General features: G+C 54.2%; 1 protein-coding gene across 8 annotated transcripts in view; it reads left to right on the top strand.

Moving 5' to 3' along the window:
• SLC37A1 (solute carrier family 37 member 1) overlaps positions 1-17,193 on the top strand; it is a 73,117-nt gene extending 55,924 nt beyond the window's left edge. For 4 of the 8 annotated variants that reach the window (XM_034655179.1, XM_034655172.1, XM_034655164.1 and 1 more), the window contains exons 13-20: positions 1,586-1,648; positions 2,142-2,227; positions 3,203-3,251; positions 4,406-4,479; positions 6,949-7,027; positions 12,281-12,378; positions 15,717-15,787; positions 16,255-17,193. In XM_034655179.1, coding sequence (XP_034511070.1) covers positions 1,586-1,648; positions 2,142-2,227; positions 3,203-3,251; positions 4,406-4,479; positions 6,949-7,027; positions 12,281-12,378; positions 15,717-15,787; positions 16,255-16,270 — 536 coding nt within the window. In that variant the 3' untranslated portion in view covers positions 16,271-17,193. Of the gene's footprint in view, positions 1-1,585; positions 1,649-2,141; positions 2,228-3,202; positions 3,252-3,743; positions 3,776-4,405; positions 4,480-6,948; positions 7,028-12,280; positions 12,379-15,716; positions 15,788-16,254 lie in introns of those variants that run through there. The other 4 variants (XM_011228970.3, XM_034655196.1, XM_034655187.1 and 1 more) reach the window with 4 other exon arrangements.
• Positions 17,194-19,014: the final 1,821 nt, after the last annotated feature.

The following is a 19,014-nucleotide window of genomic DNA, read 5'->3' as shown; positions in this document are numbered from 1 at the left end:
GGAGAAAGGAGAGAAACTAGGGCCCCCGAAGATGGGGGCTCTGAGGAATGTGATGACGAGGGGAGATTTGGAATGTGGGGTTCACAGAGCACAGACCACTGTCGGAGAGGAAGACTTTCCTCTGCCCTGTGGTCCTTCTAGTGGACTCAGAATCAAAATGCCATGCGACAGATGCCAGGAGAACATCGCAGTTAAAGCGTGCGTACGAGAACCCACACAGACAGGGACGTTTCAGAGACAGTGAGGCAACATGAAGCTTATGTGAGCTGAGGAGAGGGGTTGGGCCTGGGGGTACAGGGGGCGAAAGTTCATGAGCAGGCAGGTGAGAGGAGGTGTTTGGAAAACACAAGTTTGCGCCCTTACGAGATCAGTTCCGTGGGTAAAGGGAAGTCTGGTAATAGCTCCCTCCCTGGTTCAGGCTCTCCTTCCGTGTGAATCTAGGCAGTTGCGGGGGGGTGGGGGGAAAGGCAGAGAGCTTTTCCTGAATCTGCTGGGTTTTAATTACTTTAACTCAAAATAATCTTTTTAGACATTTATTTATTTGTTTGTTTATTTATTTAGAGTGCATGAGCAGGGGGAGGGGGAGAGAGATTCTCAAGCCGACTCCACACTGAGCTTGGAGCCTGACTCGGGGCTCGATCTCACCACCCTGAGATCATGATGTGAGCCGATATCAAGAGTCGGATGCTTAACCAACTGGGTCACCCAGGTGCCCCCTTAAGTCAAAATAATCTTTATGCCAAAGTGGCCTGTCTTGGGGCAGCCTACCCTGGACCCCAACACCACATGTTCCCAATGGTCGTAACAACAAGCAGAGGTGGCCGTGAGCCCAAGGCAAGAGGGCTGAGTTTCACTGGGACAGCAGCTGAGGCAGCAAGGGGACCATCCACATTAGAGGGGACAGAGTCTGGGTGGGGGAGGACCGTACGGAGCTGCTCCCTGTCCAGTGACTCCATTAGGGGAGGCAGGCCACAGGCAGTGTAGACCGGTGTCCTACCTTTTTTCTTCCTTTGTTCCCTGTGATTGCAGAAGGGGTGACATTTTCAGGACTCTAGTCACGAATTGCTGGCTTTTCCAGTCCCAGTGATTAAAAAATTTGGCACTGAGGACACCAGGAAAGGCTGGACTTGACCCGTGGTTCCCAAATGCTTCCTCAGCCCACTTCTCCTGCACAGGCCAACCCGAGTCCCCCAGAGAGCCCCGCGTGGCTTCCTCCTGCTGTATGAGGAGCTCCAGTCCCTCCAGACCTACAGCCTCCGGGTCAGCCACCCAGTGTCGGCGGCACCCCCAGAGGGCCAGAGCCTCTTCGTGCCAGGCCGTTCTCCCGCCTTCTGTGCTATGCCCAACTTATGGCTACCCCTGGGGGACACTGAACCAGAGGGGATGGTAGTTAGGCTGAGCCAGGCAAATCCTCATTTCTTGGTGAAGAGTAGCTGTCATCTTTGCCGCGGGTGTCCCTGCACAGCGGGCTTCGGAATCCACTCCTAGCTGCTATCGGTGCGAGTCACCTTAGGAAGCAGGAGAGTGCCACGCGTGGTCTTCCTTTGCTGTGACTTGCTCACAAGGACGCTTGTGGTTTTGTTAGATCACCTTGACGCCAGACAGGCCGGGGAGCTCTCCACCCTGTTTGATGTGGGTGGCATCTTCGGTGAGTCCCTCCCTCCCTGTTGTGCTTGGACAGAAACTTAGCCCGTGGTAGCTGAACGCCTGGGCCTGTGTCCTCTCTGAGCTGACTTTCTGCTGAGAGCCACACGTGTTCCCCAAAACGTTGCATCACCCGGATGCACGTATGGCCGTCCTTCTGGGGGACGCATCTTACTCGGAGCCCGAACGGGTGCTCCCTTGGAAGCGGGGGCCCACCTCACGCTAGTGAGTGCCCTAACAGTGAAGGGGCTTCGGGGCCAGCCTCGAACCAGACCCAAGACTTGCCCTCTGTCTCACGGGGAGATGCCTCCGGGTCACCCACATCTGCCCACGAGTCCTGTTCACAGAGGTGGCTTCCTGCTAACGGTGAATGGGGACAGGGACGTGGAGAAGGAGATGATTCCCTTGTTTCTGCTGCCTTGTATACTCCGCTTTCTCTCGATGGGCTCTTGCTCTGGGGACCCAAGCACCCCGGGCCTCACCCCTCTGCGTTGCAGGTGGGATCCTGGCAGGTGTGATCTCAGACCGACTGGAGAAGAGGGCCTCCACCTGTGGCCTGATGCTGCTGCTGGCGGCCCCAACGGTGAGCCCGGCCCCCGCCACACCCCTGCCCTGTCCGGGTCCCGAGCCTCCGGAAGCAGCCACCCTCCCCGTCAGCAAACACTGTCACGTCCCGCCCGGACTCAGTCCCATTCGTGGCTCGTGGTTTCTGGATACTGGCTATGGCCTCCGAACCCCTCAGCGTGCCCCATGGGCCTGCCGAGCCCACTCCCCCAGACGCCTGCCATGCCCCCTGCACGTTGCTGGGCCACCTGTTCCTTCATCCCTGGCTCCCTGTGGGGGGCTCCCTCCTTGCCCCTCTCCCCTCCCCCACGGGCTCCTGCTCGGCCTCTAGGATCCCCCACCTCCCCAGGCAGTGCTGACCCTGCCCAGCGTCCTGCTGGATTCTGCTTTTCATGCATTTGGTGGCACATGATCTTGGACAGGTGGCCTTCTCTCTCTGGGCCTGTTTCCTCATCCGAAAAATGAGGGTGCCAGTAGCACCCCTCCCAGAGTGAATGTGAGGGTTTCTAAATCAGTACTGTTTTACAGTCACGGAAATTTCAGGAATAATGCTATTACTCACCAACTTGCATTGTAAGTGTCTGCCCGTCGGCCACTCCTCTGGGCTGTGTCCCCAGAACAAGGCCTAGCTGCCAGTCACCTGGGGCCTGGGACACTGGCCAACACAGACCCTCCAAGAACCCTCACAGAGGAAGTGTGTGTGGGCCCTGCCGCAGGACCCCCATTAGCCCCTGCAGCTGTTCGGGGGGACAGCCCGAGGAGGAGACGGTCACACTGAGCACGGAGCCCAGGAAGGGCTGCCCTGTCCATCAGTCCTGGGAGCTCAGAGCGGGAGGCACCGTCAGAACCCGCATGGGGGCCAAGGCTGGGGACTCCTGGGCGCCTGTCTCCACTCTCCCGAATCCCCTGCCTGGCTTTCCGAAAGGCAGGCTCCTGGGCAGTGTCCGGCCGCCTGTAGTAACCCGCCGTTCCCCTGTGTTTGCACCCTTCACAGCTCTACGTATTCTCCACCATCAGCAAAATGGGCCTCGAAGCCACTGTCGGTGAGTCCGTGAGGCTTTTCTTCATGCACACACGCGTTCTGTCCACACAGCCTGATGAACACAGTAGAAAGCACAGAGGCGTTTGGCTGGTGTCGCCGGAGCCTTGGTGTGGCTACAGTAGTTGCTCACCGCCCGGGGCTCGTGGCCACGCACCCCAGAGCCCGGCCTTGGGGCCCAGATCTGAGACACGGTGGGGTCAGCCCCTCCATCCCTGTCCCTCTCTGGGCGGCACGCCTGCTCCCCAAGGGAGGCCTGCCCATCCGCAGGTCTGAGCGCAGGCGTGGGAGAGCACAGGCCATCTGCTCCGGGGCGACGAGGAGGCCCCCAGAGAAGCCCTGAGCCCCCGGAAGGCGGCAGGCAGGGCTGCGGCAGCCCGAGGCCTGGTGGGTGAGAGCAGGTCGGAGCCAGGCAGGGCGCAGACTCCCAGCTGGCTCCTGTCTGCTGCCACGGGAGAGCGCTTGCATGACACGGACTATTTTTAACTTCCTGCAGGCAACACTGGCCGATGATGGCTCTGACAGTTGGTAAATATTTTGTCTGTCATAACAAGCTGGCAGCGGGGGCTGGGAAGGAAGCAGGCTGTGTGTGAGCCCAGTAGAAGTTACCCAGAAGGCACGTTGCTGACGCGAGGGACCATGGGGTTTCCCGTGACCCGTTGGTCCAGAAGCCCCTGCACCCAGTGTGAACCAGAGGCTAGTGAAATGAGCCTGGAGGACAGTGTAGAAAGTGTGTGTTCAGAAATAAGCGTGTTATCCTGCCCTTGGGAGCTTGTCTGCTCTGGGTCTCCGGGTTGCCCTCGGGGGCTGCCACCAGCAGCTGTGGGCACGCTCACACTCAGGACGCCGGGCTCCTGCTCTCTCCCGGGCTGTCCACAGCTGTCCCCGGGGAGGGTCGAGGAAACGGGAGTACCGGGTCCTCCAGACACAGCCGGAGCCCTCCGGGGAGTGTGCGAGGACTTACCACCTGCCCACCACGCTTGGCCCAGCGGTCACGGCTCCCCAGACGTGCAGGCCGCCTTCCCAGCACCCCCGCGTTTGCTCAGGCCGGCCCGTGCCTGACACCAGGCTGTCCACGGGGCGGCTGAGGCCGTGGAGGCCCTCCCAGAGGGCACTGCTTTGCCCCTAAGTCCCTCCTTCTGGTTTTGGTTCCCACAGCCATGCTACTTCTCAGCGGGGCTCTGGTCAGCGGGCCGTACGCTCTGATCACCACCGCCGTCTCCGCCGACCTGGTGAGTGGCCACGCGTGCGCACAGAGCAGGGGCAGGTGCCGGTCCTCTCCGCCGTTCTTGACAGAGATGGTTGCCGTAGGTAAAACCAGGTCTTTACAGAAGCAGCTTTTTCCCTGCGCCTCATAGCTATGCTTTCAAGAGCCTTCTGAAGCCGGTGTGTGGAGACGCCATCCCCGTTCCATGCGTGAGGGTGCCGACCAGAGGTGAAGGGGCTCGTGAGGCCCCAGGTCAGAATCCAGCTCGCTGGCTCACTCCTGTGTGCTGCCCTTGCTTCACCCCAGGGCTGGTGGCTGTGCCCCCCGGAGCCCGGCATGGGGGCCCAGATCTGAGACCTGGTGGGGTCGCCCCCTCCCCCCATCTGGCCCCTCTGTGCCTGGCCCTCTGCTGGTCTCCCTCGGGATCCAGAGGGACAACCGCCCCACTCTTCCCCGAGGAAGAGTGCTGACAAGGTGACCTCGGACTCCTGGGCAGGAGAGCCCGACCTCCGTGCTCCTAGGACCCAGTGGAGGCAGGGCCACCCTCATGCGCCTGACGTGGGAGACTTTTCACAACCGCCGCCGGATGTCAGCGCCTGTAGGGAGCAGGGCAGCAAGATACAAACCCTCTTCAAAAAGTTGTTTCCCTAAATAAGCGGGAGGAAAGAGACAAATGCCCTGTACAGAGGACTTTCCGTGGACACTGTGTCCTCAGAGAGGGGGACGCGTGTCGCTCTCCTTAGGTGTGGGCGGTGCGCAGCGACTTCCTCCCGGGGGAGGGAACGGGGTAGCCACGGGGAGACCTGACGCCCCCTCCAGGGAACAAGGTCAGTGCCGACAGTGACAGGGCGTGTGACAGCGTGCACCCTGGGCACGCGCCGTGACAATGGCACTTGCCCCTGTGGCCTCCCTCCCCACACCCGCGCCGCCCGGTGTCCTCAGGAAAGCATCCCGCCAGCCCAGCAGGGGGCACTCCGCTCCAGGCGGAGCCCAAAGAGGGAGGCGAGAGCCACTGTCGGGGAGCGATGGCTGGACGTCACGTGGTGTCCTGCACAGAAAGTGGTCAAAGTAGACAGCAGCTTAAGACCAGCGTGTTGGGCGATCCCGACGCATCAGTGTTGGGCCCTTCATGGTGGCAGATGTGACGCAGGGAAAGTGGGTGCAGGGCACGCCATCCTGTGTATGATCTGTGCAAAATTTCCGTGCACCTGAGTCTTATTTAAATTCATAAGCAGTTCCCCAGAGCTGGTTGGTCGTCTTGCAGGCAGGGTGGCCGGCCTCCTCAGGCATCGCCCGGCGTCCCCTCCCCACGGGCTCCCGAGGCCCCTGGCACTCCGCTGCCCCTCCAGGGGCCCTGCTTCTCTTCTTCCCCTCTCTCAAGTCCGTCCAGAATCAGACCCCGAACCCACCAGCCACTCGCTCATTCTGCTTGGAAACCACGGCAAGCCCGTGCGGCTGCGGACCCTGCGCCACACCGGACCCCGCGCCTGCCCCCGCCCCGTCCTCTCAGGGCCGGGCTCCGTGTGCTGTCCTCAGCACCTCAGCCCTTCCACGCCCGAGACAACCAGAGGCCCTGCTGTGACGGGTCAGCAGAGAGAAGCAGAGGGAGGGGCACTGGGGAGTCCAGCAACAGCCCCACCTTTGTGATGAGGGAGGACCCATGCTCCTGTCTGCACGGGGCACAGAAACTTCTGGAAGGGTCCACACCAGACGACTAATAGTCATCGGCCCCATGGAATCAGAGGACAGAGAGGGAGCTCCTGACTCCAGAAAAGGTGGACTCTGGGTGGCTATTGCTTTGCGTGTGTGCTGTATTTTGTACACTTACGTGGACACACACACGCGTCTGTTGTACCGTCTCGGGTTTATTTGTGTAGTTTTAGGCTTCCAGGCACTATTTCTCCCAATTAATTTTTTCTTCTATTGTCCTTAGTTTGTGCTGCTTTCTCCCAGCCTTCTGTGTCTTGCTTTCTGAAAACAGAGCTCCTGTGGGATTGTCATTTAGGACTTGGTGACCCCCACATTGGCTTCTGGGGTCCTGCCCCCTTCCCCATCCTCCCTGGCATTTGCTGAGAACCGGGTGGGTTTTTAAGTACTACAGAGCCGTCTGGCACGTGTCACAGAAAGCCCCTTGCGGGAACGTGGAGGTAGGCGTTAGTGCTGGTACAGCTCAGGGACAGGGACAAGTGTCGTCTGTGTCTTTATCTTCCACGTTGGCTGCTGAGGTGTGCTGAGTAAGTATTTGCTTAAGGAAAAATTCTGAGAGTTTTTGAAACCAGAATATGTTTGAACAGTTACTTCTGATGATTTCTTACTGTTGAAAACCCTTAAACTTCGTATATCTTTCCAGAGTAAGTTTGGAATGGAGTAGAGTTCAAATTTCCTGATGGCAAACACCCCGTGTCTTGAATGGCTTTGCGAAGTTGTTGGGGCAAACTGCCGTCAGGCAGTGCAGGTGAGGTGTGCCTCACATCTGCTGTTCCCTCTCTTCCAGGGCACGCACAAAAGTCTCAAGGGAAACTCCCACGCCCTCGCCACTGTGACCGCCATCATCGACGGGACTGGCTCTGTAGGTGAGTGGATATTTTTAGCTCTAAGAGGTTAATTGTGGTCATAGGAGAAATCGGATTGTCACTTCATAAGTAACAATTGCCAAGGATTCCAGAGGCTTTGGTAATATTAGGATTGGCTGGCCTTTTTTTTTTTTTTTTTTTACTGCATGAAACACTCTTCACACTATTGTTATAATGCTTATTATAAAAGAAAGATTATTACTGGTGCACCTGGATGGCTCCATCGGTAGGCTGCGCCACTCTTGATCTCAGGGATTGTGAGTTTAAGCCCCACGCTGGGCGTAAAGCTTACTTCAAAAATAAATAGATAAAAATAAATGAAAGTCAAAAAAAGAGAAAGATTATTTTTCAAGAATCAGAGATTATTTTTAGTAGGTGGCATCATCATGCTAGTAAAAGTATCTTTTTTTGTCTACGAATGAGTGCAACACCGTAATTTAAAAACATAAAGGTCGATATGGGATTTGGGCGTGAAAGTCTTAAAAACGGCAGCGTTCGGAAGGAGCAGCAGCAACACGACAGTTCCCTCCAGACACAGGCAGGAAAACACCAACAGGCACAGACGTAGAGAAACTCCCCTTTCTTAGTTAATTTTACAAAAGGAACTTAATTCCACATTTAATCCTAATGCATAATACACGTGTAAACTCTAACTTGACAAAGCAGAAAACATCTCTCGTGTCGTAAGTACATTACTTAACACGCTCTCAGTAAGTTATCAATAGTTTTTACCAACGGAAAACACAGTATTCATAATCACTTAAAGTTCAGCTAGTATTTCGGCAGGGTTGCTAATTTATGTCCATAATTTATTACAAGAACCAGCTAAGGGCAATTTGATTAGTGTGGCTGCCACAGAGTTCAGATAATTGTTATTGACAAGTTTGGATCGTTTAATGAGAAAAGAAGCTCTAACTGTTGTTACTGTGAAAAACTCATCTTTCCTAGGACCAAACCATGGCACGTGTGCAGACTGTAGGAGTGTGCGGCAAGGGGTGAGGGCCGTGGGTGGGAGGGTGAGGACAGGGTCCCCACATCCAGTCTAGGGGCAAGACCCTGCGTAGCAGAACACCAGCTCACCGGAACGCAGCCATCTCATTTCCAGTACGTCACAGAATTTTCATCAACTGCATTTGTAAAATTTCAAGTAGAAAAATGCTGTTCCAAGATACGATGTTCAGATCAATTTCAGTCGTCAAAAAGCTCAGTCCCCATTCAGAAACAGAGAAACAGTGTACTTACTAAATGAGTTAAGACACATAAACTTGACAAATAGACAAATAATAAGGGACTAGCTGGCTTTTTACAGATGTGAACAGATCAAAAAAGCACATGCAGATCTGGGGGACGTGGGCATGTAGGCGTCTGTCTGCTGGTCGGGTGGCTCCAGAGGAAGGACGGGCACGGCACTGGTTGCGAGTACTTTCCCTCTGTGTGCACGCTCAGGTTTTCACCTAAGCCAGCTGTTGGCAAACTGGCCTGCGGGCCACTGGTTCCGTTTATCACTCCCATCCAAGATGGATGGAATCTTAACCGAATACAAATAGCAGGAACCCTAATAGGTCCCCCGGCCTACAAGGTTCAGGTGTTACCAGCTTCATTATGGTTCTTTTTTTTAAGAGGCTCATTTTATTTTTTAGAGATTTATTTGAGAGAGAGAGAGAACGTGAGCGGGTGGGGGAGCAGAGGAAGAAGCAGACTTCCCACTGAGCAGGGAGCCGACATAGCTCAGCCTCACAACCCGTGAGATCATGACCTGAGCCGAAACCAAGAGTCGGACACTTAACCAGCCAAGCCCCCGAGGCGCCCCTCATTATGGTTCTCAAAGAGGGTTCAGTAGCGTGTTCTGGAAGAAAGAAAGGCGGCAAAGTAAGCAAGTCCTTCACTCAGAGACGGACAGGTGGGAACCGATGCAGTGACAAGCATGCTCTTACCGACAAGTTAGCAGGCTGACGGCAACATTTTTTTTTTAAAGATTTTATTTATTTATTCGACAGAGATAGAGACAGCCAGCGAGAGAGGGAACACAAGCAGGGGGAGTGGGAGAGGAAGAAGCAGGCTCATAGAGGAGGAGCCTGATGTGGGGCTCGATCCCATAACGCCTGGATCACATCCTGAGCTGAAGGCAGACGCTTAACCGCTGTGCCACCCAGGCGCCCCTGACGGCAACATTCTTGACCTTTCTTGAGCCTTCCTGCCAGGAGCACATGCGCTGTGACCGCCCCCTGCCGGGGCCCTGCCCCGCACCGGGCACCTGCGGTCCTCCGCGGGTCCCTCTCTGGACGTGGGAAGCTGAAGCTCGGGAGTTTGGCTGGTGTGGCACCCACGGCTCCCCAGGAGGGTCTGGGGTGGCATCCTGGTGACCCCTTCCACCACGTGCCCACGTGGGACCCATCTTCTAGCCCCCGTGTCTGCTCTTCTTTGATGGAGGCTTCCAGTGGCTTCCTGAGCAGTAGCTCATGGGAGGTGGAGCCTGACGGCAGGGAGTCTGTGCGGTCCGGGTTCTGCTCTAGCTTGTAGGTAGGAATCCCAGCCCCGGGCTAACAGTCGTGCGCTTCAGGACGCCGGTGTCTTGTAGCTTCCGTGGTCTCCACTGAGAAGTCCACTGTCACCCCCATCCCAGCCCTCATTTCTGCCCTCTGCCTGCTTCCCCCGAAGACCTCTGGGCACTTTCTTCATCCCCTGTGCCCGGGGGCCCACCTCACCTGGAGACACATGCCCTTCCTCTCTGCAGAACTGTGCTCCGCGCTTCCTTTGGCATGTCTCCCCTACTGCTCTCTGGTTTTAATTCCTAGAAAACTGATTAGTCAGAGGTTAACCTTTCTGGGTTAATCCCTCAATTTTTTTTCTTTCTTTTTCATTCTTTCCTGTCTTTTTCTCTTTTCTCTGCTTTCTCAGAGATGTTCTTGACTTGACTTTCCAACCTTCACTTTGGTTGTGACAATGTTAACATTCATTAGTGTTTTTCTGCCCCTTTTGTGCATCCCATTTTTTGTGGGGTTTTTTGTTTTTGTTTTTGCAGTTTTACCTTTATTTGATAATCAGTGATTAGTTCTCATCCACATTGACTGTAGATTTTTGAAAGTGGTGACAGGTACGTAGGTGACCAACGTAGGAAGTTTGGTCGAGAATCTTCATCCTTGTTACGTTTTCTGGACAGCCGCACACGGGTACAGTATGGAACATTCCTTAATCCTTTGGCCCAGACAGCTTTGTTGAGCCTGCGGTCAAAGTGCATATGCGGAGTTCCCATCTCCTTCACGGCAAATTTCTGGATCTTTTTCGTGCCCGAGGGGCATGCTTCTTGAAACCCATTGCACGGACATGCTTGTGGACGTTGATGGTGTGGTCTCTGGTCACTACACTGTTGATGGTGTGGTCTCTGGTCACTACGCTGTTGATGGCAGAACGGCCCTTGTTGCCACCCTTCTCTGTGGGAGCCATTGTGCGGCGGCTTGTTGGGAAGGAAGGGTGTAAGGTACTGTGGGAAAGGGGAAGCCTAGTGCATCCAAGAAATAAGAACGGGATCGGGCTTCTTGCTTAGAAGGGAGCCTGCTTCTCCCTGTGCCTGCCGCTCCCCCTGCTTGTGCTCCCTCTTCCTTTCTGCATGGGGTAGAATATCAACTGCTGGTCTTCATAGTCGTGGGATCAGACTGGAATCTGGAGGAGGAGGCCCCCAGTGCCCGCTGGGGTGCAGGCCTTGGGACAGCATTCCCGACGTTGTGTGGGAGGGTGGGCGCCTGCTTGGTGGAAGCGGTGGCCTTCCCTGCATTTGCTGCCCTCTGACCCCCGCCCCCAAACCCCTGAGCCCAGCGCCTCTGGTTCACAGTCTCCAAAGGCTGAGGGGCTGCTCTCTTGCGAGGGTGGGGGGTGGTTCCTGGAGTGATGTTGAGAAGGAGAAACCTGGGATCAGAAGGGTGGAGGAACGTATCCAGTAATTCTTCATAAAAGATTCTCACACACCACCCACCACCCCTCGCCTTCCACCCTCCCCGCCTCGTGTGCGTGAACGGGCCTGGCTGCGAACAAGGAGTCCTCAGGCCATCTCCCTCCGAGCAAGGAGACTGGAGCCCATGTCCTTGTCGTGCCCTTGAAAGTCCATCCTCCAAGAATGGTGCCTTCTCTCATCTGCCCTTCTCTTTGTGGGCTTATAATTTGTTAAGTTCACTTGTGGCGCATTTTGTGGTGTTGGGAGGTGTAGAAATAAGCCCATGTGAGCAATCGACCGTGTTTACCTGGAGTCTCCTCTGGACTTAACATGTGCAGTCGGTTCTCGGGGGTGAGAGCAGTAGGGGCTCTTTGTAAACACCGGGGACAACACGCGTGCACACCAAGTGGGGAACGCCCCGTACTCCTACATCTCACGGTTAAGTGTCAGGGTGACTTGGTGTAAATTCTTCGTACTTCTTACCGTGCCGAAACGAGGACCCACCCCATGCACAGATCGTGACCCATTCCCGTCTCTTTTAGGACAAAAAAATCCCCAAACTGCTGCAATATTCTTGGATATCTTTGGGTATTTTGAGGAATATCTGCTTTCTTTCGTTTCTGTAGTCTCTCAAAAATCATTTTGACATGATTTGAGACTTACAGGAAAGTTGCAGAAATAGTGCAGAGAATTCACATATCCTACATCGGCTTCATCATCTTTTCCGTGCGCACACACACGTTTGTAACACGCATGTATGCACACGCACATGTAAGAATTACACGTATGCAGTTTTTTCCTGAACCGCTTAGAGGCTAATGACAGACACGCTGCTCCTTCCCCGGGAGGATTTATTCAGCGAGCATTCCCTAGAGGCGAGGACCCCGGGATGTAACCAGAGCTCCTAATTAGCAGAACGAGGACGTTCGCACCCACGGAGCACCGGTGCCTCCGGACCTCACCCACGTGTACCAGTCACACGTTCACCAATAACACAAGCGCATCCAAGACTGCGCATTCCATTCAGGTTTCTTTCATAAAGTTTCTCACTGGGATCGTTGGATCAAAAGAATGAACGTATTTTTAGATTTGCGTCCAGAGAGAGGTTGTGCCAGCCACGCCCTCACAGCACCGAGGCCTCGTGAGCTTTCCACCCCCATCAGCCTGAGGAGCGAGACTGAGTTTTTGTTGTTTTCACGTGTTTTTCTTTCGCTGTGAGGGAGGTGTTGAGCACCGTGCTGTGTACTCACGGGGCCTGGGTGTTCCAGAGCCACCTTCCGGAATCTTCCACCCGCGACTCACGTGTGCCCCTTTGCCCCTCCCAGGAGCGGCCCTGGGCCCCCTGCTGGCCGGGCTTCTGTCCCCGTCTGGGTGGAACAACGTTTTCTACATGCTCATGTTCGCAGACGCCTGTGCCTTACTGGTAAGTCTCTGATTGGTGACCCAACGCTGGTGACGCTTCCGGGGGAGCTCTGGTCCTCAGGGAGGCTAGGCCTGTGACGGCCCGACTTCCCTGAGTGCTCGTGACCCGAGGCCTTCCTCTTTCTGGTCTGAACAAACGTGAGAGCAGAAGCAGGCCCGGCCTGCTCTGTGGCTTCGGGCAGGATGGTGGGGAGGCAGGGAGCAGGGCGCCCTGCGGGACTGTCTGTGGAGCGTGACCGAAGCCTGGTGGCCATGGCCATTCGTTGCGACTGAGTGTAGTTCCTGCCACGTAAAACACTTGTCGTTTTCTTCCCTTTTCCCCTCCTGTGATCTGCCTGGTGCAACCAGAGGCTACTCCTGCCAGCACGTCGCACGGTGCACTCGGTGGGACGTGTGTCCAGTAGGTGTCGGCTCAGGCTGGAGGCTCAAATTCCCAGAGCCAGCCTGCTCACCAGAAATGTCACTGTTGCCGCCAGCCCCATACTGAGCACCTGACGCGTTCCCTGCGTTGCCACTCGAGCCGTATGCGCACTGCTTAAGGGTCAGGCAGAGCAGCTGGACCGCGCTTGCTCTGTGGGAGACACACCTGTTCTCTAGCCTGAGCGCGTACTGTGGGGACTTCCGAGATCCCGTTTGAAACTCGAGCGTCGAAGACAATAAGCGTCTCTGCATCCAAGGGCTCTGGCCCGAGGCTGGGTCCTGTGGGAGCTGCGTGGGTTGTTTTTTTGTTTTTGGTTTTGGTTTTTTTTTTTGGTGGTTTTTTAAAATTTTAATTCAATTAGCCATCGTATAGCACATCATTAGTTTCAGCTGTAGTGTTCAATGATTCATCAGTTGTGTATAACACCCAGTGCTCATCATATCACATGCTCTCCTTAATGCGCATCACCCAGTTACCCCATCTCCCACCAATCTCCCCTCCAGCAACCCTCAGTTTGTTTCCCAGAGTCAAGAGTCTCTCATGGTTTGTCTCCCTCTCTGATTTCTTCCCATTCATTTTCCCTCCCTTCCCCTATGATCCTCTGCACTATTTCTTGAGTAAAACCATATGATAATTGTCTTTCTCTTCTTGACGTAATTGCAAGAATTGACATAATTGTCAAGAATTGACGTCTTCTTGATGTCAATTGTCTTTCTCTTCTTGACTTAACATAATCTCCTCCAGTTCCATCCACATTGATATAAATGGTAGGTATTCATCCTTTCCGATGGCTGAATATACGAACCACATCTTCTTTATCCATTCATCCATTGAAGAACATCTCGGCTCCCTCCACAGTTTGGCTATTGTGGACATTGCTGCTCTGAACATTGGGGTGCATGTGTCCATTCTTTTCACTACGTCTGTATCTTTGGGGTAAATACCCAGTAGTGCAATTGCTGGGTCTTAGGGTAGCTCAATTTTTAACGTTTTGAGGAATCCCCACACTGTTTTCCAGAGTGACTGTACCAGCTTGCATTCCCACCAACGTGTAAGAGGGTTCCTCTTTCTCCACATCCTCGCCAATATCTGTTGTTCCCTGGTTTGTTAATTTTTGCCATTCTGACTGGCGTAAGGTGGTATCTCAGTGTGGTTTTGATTTGTATTTCCCTGATGGCAAGTGATGTGGAGCATTTTTTCGTGTGTCTGTTTGTCATTTGTATGTTTTCTTTGGAGAAATATCTGTTCATGTCTTCTGGCCATTTCTTGACTGGATTATTTCTTTTTTGGGTGTTGAGTTTGAGAAATTCTTTATAGATCTTGGATAACAGCCTTTTATCTGTAGTGTCATTTGCAAATATCTTCTCCCATTCCGTGGGCTGCCACTTAGTTTTGTTGACTGTTTCCTTTGCTGTGCAGAAGCTTTTTATCTTGATGAACTCCCACAAGTTCATTTTTGCTTTTGTTTCTCTTGCCTTTGGAGATGTGTCATGAAAAAATTGCCTTGGCCAATGTCAAAGAGGTTGCAGCCTATGTTCTCCTCTAGGATTTTGATGGATTCCTGTCTCACATCGAGGTCTTTCATCCATTTGGAGTTTATCTTTGTGTATGGTGTGAGAGAATGGTCCAGTTTCATCCTTTTGTATCTGGCTGTCCAGTTTTCCCAGCACCCTTTATTGAAGAGACTGTCCTTTTTCCATTGGATATTCTTTCCTGCTTTGTCAAAGATTAGTTGACCATAGAGTTGAGGGTCCATTTCTGGGTGCTCTTTCTGTTCCATTGATCTATGTGTCTGTTTTTGTGCTAGTACCATGCTGTCTTAATGATCACAGCTTTGTAGTATAGCTTGAAATCAGGCAAAGTGATGCCCCCAGCTTTGGTTTCCTTTTTCAACATTCCTCTGGCTATTTGGGGTCTTTTCTTGTTCCATATACATTTTAGGATTGTTTGTTCCAGCTCTGTGAAAAATGTCGATGACACGGATTGCATTGAATGTGTAGATTGCTCTGGGCGGCATAGACATTCTAACAATGTTTGTTCTTCCAATCCACGAGCATGGACTCTTTTTCCTTCCCTTTGTGACCTCCTCAGTTTCCTTCATACGTGCTCTGTAGTTTTCAGAGTACGGATCCTTTACCTTTCGGTTAGGTTTATTCCTAGGTACCTTATGGTTTTTGGTGCAATTGCGAATGGGATCGATTCCTTCATTTCTCTTTCTTCAATCTCATTGTTAAAGTATAGAAATGCAACTGATTTCTGTGCATTGATTTTTTTTTTTATTTTAGCCATTTTTTTAAATGTTTTTTATTATATTATGTTAGTCACCATACAGTACATCCCCGGTTTCTGATGTAAAGTTCGATGATTCATTAGTTGCGTATAACACCCAGTGCACCATGCAATACGTGCCCTCCTTACTACCCATCACCAGTCTATCCCATTCCCCCACCCCCTCCCCTCTGAGGCCCTCAGTTTGTTTCCCAGAGGCCATAGTCTCCCATGCTTCATTCCCCCTTCTTTTTCTTTTTTTAAATGTTTTTTTATTATATTTATATTTTTATATTATATTATGTTAGTCACCATACAGTACATCCCTGGGTCACCTTGTCTTTATTTTGTTTCTGATTTGGGTAGTTTATGATTGAACATTCTAAATGTTACCCGATCCTGGAAATCTCAGGCTGAAATCTGTCCTAACAGCCCTACCTCCAGGAGCATGGCCTCCGTGGGACTCACAGGCCCACAGCCCTGCCGTGGGAGCCGGGCGGCAGGCTCCCGCTGCCCCGTGGGCCTCTGAGTCCTTTCTGTTCTGAAGGAGCCTCGGACTCCCCGCGGGGCAGCCCAGCAGGTGGCATGGGGGCCGCCCCTCGTGACACAGGCTCCCTGCCGGCAGTAACTGCCTCTCCTCTTCCTTTTGGGTACAGTTCCTGATCCGCCTCATTCACAAGGAGCTGAGCTGCCCGGGGTCGGCGACCGGGGACCAGGTTCTGTAAGTGTCCCCCCACCCCGGGTCAAAGGGCAGCTTGCTCCCCTGCCTTCCACACCTGGCCTTTCTTAACCCGAGAAAGGACAGAAAACCCACCCACTGTCCCTGACATTGCATGTCTCGTTCATGCTTATTTTTCCTAATAAATGCTGGGGCTGTGATGACAGTAATCTCTCCTCAAAATCTGAGAAAAATGTCAGGGAAATTCCCTCCTTTGCTGTCTTTGAGCTGCAGCTTTGTGACAGAAATAGCCCCAGAGCCAGCCGGGCGTCCTCCTTGCGCTCCTGTCTTCTGTCCTCTGTCCCCAGGGCTATGGGGTGGGCAGGGGCCGCCCCCTCCAGTGGCTTTGGAGACCCTGGTGGAAGGGCAAGAAGCTGGCCCTGCAGGGCTTGTCCGTTCGGCCCGGACACAGCGTCTGGCCTGTGACTATTGCTGGCTGTGTCACCGGCTGCTCTTTGATCCTCTTCCAGGTTCAAGGAACACTGACCCCTCGAGTCCCCTGGAGGGAGGCTGGGCCCGTCCTTCACAAACTCCCTGTCAAGGAAAAGTTCAAATAAAGGATCCTGTGTTGGAAAGAATGATTTACCCTTGCCTTTTGCACACACCCCTGGAAAAGACACAAAAGCCACCTTGAGAAGTCCGGGTGCTATCTCAGGCAAGCCGTGGTGCTCACGACAGCGGCAAGGAGGTGCGGGAAGTGCTGTCTGCACGGTGGAGCCTGGGACACGCGCGGGACAGGCAGGCACCCCGGCACCTGCTCGGGACTGGCGGGTGGTGCTCAGGGGAGCCGGGGTCTCTCAGGGGTTTCAGTCTAGAATGTGAGAGCAGGTGAGCACCGCGCTGGCCGGGACCAGATACTGCAGCAGGCGCCAGGATGCCGCGCGGAGCCCAGCCTCTGGGAGGACAGAGGAGATGGACGCCTGGATCAGAAACCAAGACGGAGCTCAGAGCCGTCCCATCACCCAGAAGACTTTCCCAGCACCTCCTCCCACTCTGCGCGGACCTGAACAGGAGCCGTCAGGAAGTGAGCAGCCGGCCGTGCACCCTGCCTGGCAGTGCCCGGGGAATGCCGGCCCGGACACCCGGGCACGTCTGTGGTCCCAGCTCCGAGGCCGCCCCCGCTGCTGTCCCTGCAGGTCTGGGGGAAGACATGGTGGGGGTAGGCGGGCCCGGCGCCCCGATGTGCTTCACCCCTCCACACGCCAGACACCCGGAACTGTCTCTAGAGACGTAGCACCAGCGTGGGTTTATTTATTGAAGATGTGGTATGTGTTCTAGAAGTTTCAGAAACATAAATGGCATTTTGTTATTTATTAAGACAAACCGACTATCCTCTGGCCACTTGTTTTCCCACTTGTTGCCAGCAAAATACTCATCTGCTCTTTGAAATAAAATGTTTTTTAAAAAAATGTTCAAGCAGAATGTTCATTAATCTGCTCACGTTTCCATTACGGTAACGAGAGAGAAGTCCGAACCCTGTGTGCTCTTGGTTTTCCGGGGTCGGACCCAGCCCGTAGTTCCGCTGCGGGAAGCTGAGGCCGTTTCCAGCAAAGCAGGGGTCACCCTGCTTAGGAGCGGGCTGAGCCCAGGCTCCCGCAAACATAGTCCTGGTATTCTGTAAACCGTGCGGTTTAGGGGACATCCCAAGATTGGTCCTCGACGCAGGGGGGAGCAGGGCCACACCTGAGACGGCACAGTGCTGGGCAGGCACTCAGAGCTGCTCCCCAGACACAGCAGCGGGCTCCTTGCCCGTCCGCACACCAGGGGCCACGGCTGGGAATCCAGCCCGCTTCCCCTGGTTCCCATAGAGGCTTCCGGAGAAGGGCCAGAGAGATGAGGGCTCTGCTGGTGGCCGTCGTCGTCACCAGATAGGCTTCCTTGTGTAATAAGAGGAGCTGCTTACACATGTAAAAGTTCCCTAGCACTGGAATAAAATTCCTGTAAGCACAGAGTGGATCGTACCATTCCTTACGCAAGGTTCACTCTGCTCACCGGGGTCTCTTTCCCTCCGGTTCCTTCCATCTTATGTTTGCTCATCCCCTCGAGCCCACAGGCTGGGGGCCACTCCTTTTTGCCTTCCCTCCCTGCCCTGGGCTTAAGCACCAGGCCCCACCTGGCCCCAGGGCAGGTGCTCACTGTGCCCCCTGCAGCCTCCCGCTGACCCCACAGCATCTGTCCTGGGGGTCCAGTTTCAGCATCGACTGAACACGGAGAGGGAAGAGGCGGACACAAACATGCGTTGCCTGGTGCCCGGCGAATCCTTCCTGACCCCTGACCCCGAGAAGTTCTCCCTGAGGCCTGCATTTGGTCGTGTTCCCTGGGCAAGGCAAGGTCTTTGGTCAACCCGCTTCACTTCTGGCCCCGCCCCAGAGCACAGCCCACCATCGGGTGTGGTTCAGCCACAGGAAGCTGTAGGGTGATTCTTCTTCCCGACTCTGGGGGCTGCTGTATTAGACAGTCTTCCAGAACCCTCGAGCCTGGTGCAGAGTCGACATCTGAAAGCAAGGAGTCTGCACAGCTATTGTGTGCAGCGGTTCTGCTGAAACACGTGCCCAATGCACAGATGAAGAGCTCGTCGTCACTTTTAAAGGGAAAGGCATCTGATTTCAACAGAAGAATCGATTTGCGTTTCACCCTGAGCCGTAAGCGGAGATTACTTCCCTCTGCTAACAGCTGGTGGTGATGCACGCAGGCTTGCATTCTCGTGGAAGTGTGACTGCCTTCCATGAGGCTGTTTGTCACCAAGATGTTCCCATTCAACTCCGAGAAAAATGCCAGGGCAGCTGAAATGCAAGCTTGTGACCGGGGCAGCGAGGGGGCCGAGCGCAGGAGCAGAGCCCTTCCGAGGTAACAACGTGCCTGGAAGCTCACCCTCCAAGTCAGAAACCAGAACCACCTCTCCAGCTGCCTAATGAGACCTAATAAAAACAAATTACTAAAAAAGAAAATGAACTGGAAAAACACAAGTCCTAATGCCCGTTAGATTGAGCAGACGTTGTGCCAATTGCTGTAGGGCATTGTGAATGCTTGCTCGGGTCTCTGTTTCGGGAACTTTCACAGTTGGTGGGTGGGCAGTGGCCCGGGACTGACTGCGCCTCAAGCAGGAGAGAGCCCAGCCCAACAGCGTAGCCCCGTGCCGGGTGCTGACCGGGGCGCTGGGGTCTAGCGTGCTGCGGGGTGCGTGGCCTGGAGGCTGTAGGGGCAGTGCCGAGGGGCCGCTGTGAAGTGCT

The sequence above is a fragment of the Ailuropoda melanoleuca genome, chromosome 1 (genome assembly GCF_002007445.2).
Source record: "Ailuropoda melanoleuca isolate Jingjing chromosome 1, ASM200744v2, whole genome shotgun sequence".
NCBI lineage: Eukaryota > Metazoa > Chordata > Mammalia > Carnivora > Ursidae > Ailuropoda > Ailuropoda melanoleuca.
This window is presented reverse-complemented; position numbering and strand designations above follow the sequence as displayed.